Genomic DNA, 3255 nt, shown 5'->3' with positions numbered 1-3255 from the left:
TATGTGTTTATGACTTGTTTTTGAGCTGTTTTTAATTATAAGGTTATCTGAAGGTAGGTGGTGAAAATGAACCTTCTAGTAGTGTATGGTCACATTTACCCTTTTAATTGTAACTGAAATTATGGATTAAATTCTTGGGGAATATTAAATATGAAGGAAGAATTGTTCTCACCTGGTAAAGCCTAATTAGCAACAAGATACATGTCAATTATCTCACTCATTCATTGATCATTAATGCCATAGGGGATTTATCATGGTTCTTTGCAGTTACATTGACAACATGATTGTATTTATAAATATTGTACATGTAGTGATTGTGAAATATAAGTTGATTTTTTTTTATTATTATTTAATTACTTTTTCCATGTCAATAATCTAGACAAGAGGTGTCAAACTGGCTTTCAAATTTTTATTGAAAAATATAAATATAAGACATTCTCTTGCACAACAAAAATTAATGGTTGCTCATTAGTTTATTAACAAACTTAAACAATGTACTGTATGTTACAATGAAACTCAAGTCTGTCAGATAAAATAATGCAGTACTGGAAAAAAGTTTTTTTTTTTTTTTAAAGAAACCCAAACGTTTTCTTCATCTACAGTTTTGAATGATCACTTATACAATAACATTGATGGAGAGTGATGACAGTTTTGCGCTTCTGAACACTTTGATTCATATACACCTACTGTACTCTATTCGCCTTCGTTGAAATATCTACAAATAAATAAGTCACCGGTATAAATAGATCATGATGGAAAAGCAGCACTATGGTACAGAATATTCATGTTTGTGCTAAATGTAAAAATATCTTTGGCTGATGGGTTTGCTCGTGGTTACTTCCCGAATATTTCCATCATTTTGCGGTTGCTGTGAGCTTGCTGGGCCATTTGCTCGGCTCTGGCCATCTCCAGTACTTCTCGTAGCAGATGAAAGGTCAGATCCAGGGAAATCGGTGGCTCCTCCGACCTGCGCTCTCTCTCCATTGAGTCGAGCGCCCGGAGCGCGTAATTGCCATCCAAACGGCCGATGTTTCCAACTTTCCCCTCCAACAGACGCTGCGTTAACTGGAGCTGCAGTGCTCTTTTGGAATACTGGGATGTCTTTGAGAAGCTGTCGGCTGAGGATCGGGGAGAATTCTGGTTTCTGTTACCGAGCCGGATGAAATACTCCTCCCCTAAGCGTGCCAAAACCGGCGGGGATTGTCGCTCTCCATCGGGGTCCGTGGCTGGCTGGTTGGAGCTGCTTTCGATGGCTCTACATTCATACGGTGGTGGAAAGGCAACGAGCAGAGCCACGGTGGTGACGAGAAAATTGAGCTTCATGTCAAAAAGTGGCGAGGAGAATCTGTGGGAGAAGTGAGTCAATTATGCGCACGAATTCAACTTCTCAAAAACTGTTTTGCGCACTCTGGGACAAAGCTCAATATATGACAGATGTATTTTTTTAGAGACCTTACTGAACATTTACATTGCACAATTGTATATTTTGAAGTCCACTTGGGCATTTACGCGCGCCTTAAAGTTGGATAGATGGGTGCCTCATTGTGCGCAAAACACGAGGACGCATCCATAGAAATACAAAACTGACTATAATAAAGATTACCAGTGTAACATGTTATTTGCTAAGGTTTAAGCTACCTCGATACGAGCTGTCTTATTCTAAAAAAGATGTTGCGTACCTGTGCGTAATTGGTATATCCTTGGATGGTTTTTGAACTTTGCGAGGTGCGTCTCTCTTCCAGTTGTTGCCTATCAAATTACTTTTAGGACTTCTTCAAAGGAAGGCTGGAGTTTGCGTTTATATAGGCACGGTCAGCGACAAGTGTCACGCATTTAGTAGCTTGCGTCTGCGCAGAGGAGAGAGAGAGCGGACTTGAATGAACGTAAGTGAACAGTTTTCGGTTTGAATGAGTCATCGAGGTGTGTGTATGTGTATGAAAGAAGATGCATAAAACAACGGTATTTAGGATCCTTTATATTGATATTTTCTCCTCTTTAATGAATGAAATGTAAGACGGTGTCCTCTACATATTTTGCAAGTTTTATACCTTGAAAAATATGTAGGCTATAAAATGCATTGTTCGAATTATGAGCCTCCACTTGAACCCCCCAAAGAAAGTCAAGACAAAAGTTTGGGATGAGTGTCTTAAAAGTACATAGTTTATTTAACACAAGTTCCCTAAGTTAGATTCCAAGTAAAGCAGAATGCACTAAAAAGATGTTAGGGAAGAGAAGTCCCGTTCGAATGACTAAGTAACCATGGCAACAATTCGCTGCTCGAGCCCTTCACGTTAAGATCACTATGGGATGGTACGTCGACAAAACATTGTTTTCATTAATCACTTTATTACAGGTTTACATATCACAAATATATTACAAAAAGTGTTTAGTGTTTTTTAATTTATTTTTTAATGTCTTTTATGATTTTCAAATTTCTGTTATGAATCCATAATCTTTACTTAAAGGGATAGTTCACCCAAAAATATAAATGCTGTCATCATTTACTCACCCTCAAGTTGTTCCAAACCTGAATGAATTTCTTTCTACTGCTAAAGAAACACAACAGAAGATATTTTGAAGAATGTCTGTATACTCAAACAGTTGATGGGCCCCATTTTATTCCATAGTATTTTTCCCCCATACTATGGAAGTCAATGGGGCTGTTCATCAACTGTTTTGTTACCAAAATTCTTCAAAATATATATATTTTTGTCATACAGGTTTTGAACAACTTGAGGGTGAATAAATGATGACAGAATTTTCATTTTTGGGTGAACTGTCCCTTTAAATGCAGCGTGTGTTTGACCAATGTGGGTCATTGACTGGTTTTGAATATTTGGTTACATTGTGATCTCTGCTTAATTGCTTATTCATCTCTAATTACCAAAGATGCATTTTAATGTGGTGTAACTGCAGTAGTCAATTCCTTGGTCACAGTCCAGGTTGTTCCCTCCTTAAAATCATCATCAAATACGTCAAGCTAAACCGCAGGTTGTTAAGTTGTTGCAAACACAGCCACGCAGGCGTGGTGAACTTCGGGCAATGTTCTAGTGGGTGTCATTTATCCAGACAGCACAGACAGAGCTTTGGGTCCCAGCGATTACAGATGCGCAGCGGCAGGACCACGTCACTCTCGCAGTCACTGCTGTCAAGTGCTGTCCTCCCCCCTCTCTCTGCTCTGGCCATGAGGGAGGCTGGGAGATGGAACACTTGGCTCGAGCCCCTTCACACCTGCTTTCAGAATGCCAATCAGAT

General features: G+C 39.1%; 1 protein-coding gene across 1 annotated transcript; it reads right to left on the bottom strand.

The window, feature by feature from the left end:
- Positions 1-226: 226 nt before the first annotated feature.
- crhb (corticotropin releasing hormone b) lies at positions 227-1774 on the bottom strand. The gene is made up of 2 exons (XM_079862538.1): positions 1680-1774; positions 227-1345 (listed from the first exon to the last, which is right to left on the bottom strand). The coding sequence occupies exon 2, from the start codon at positions 1321-1323 to the stop codon at positions 835-837; it is 489 nt and encodes a 162-aa protein (XP_079718664.1). The 5' UTR covers positions 1324-1345; positions 1680-1774; the 3' UTR covers positions 227-834.
- Positions 1775-3255: the final 1481 nt, after the last annotated feature.

The sequence above is a fragment of the Squalius cephalus genome, assembly GCF_949319135.1.
Source record: "Squalius cephalus genome assembly, chromosome: 25".
NCBI classification, from domain to species: domain Eukaryota; kingdom Metazoa; phylum Chordata; class Actinopteri; order Cypriniformes; family Leuciscidae; genus Squalius; species Squalius cephalus.
The sequence above is the reverse complement of the archived record's forward strand: the minus strand, read 5'-3'. Positions and strand labels throughout refer to the sequence as shown.

Excerpts from the sequence above, each read along its gene's own strand:
- crhb (XM_079862538.1), bottom strand. The coding sequence starts at position 1,323 with ATGAAGCTCAATTTTCTCGTCACCACCGTGGCTCTGCTCGTTGCCTTT.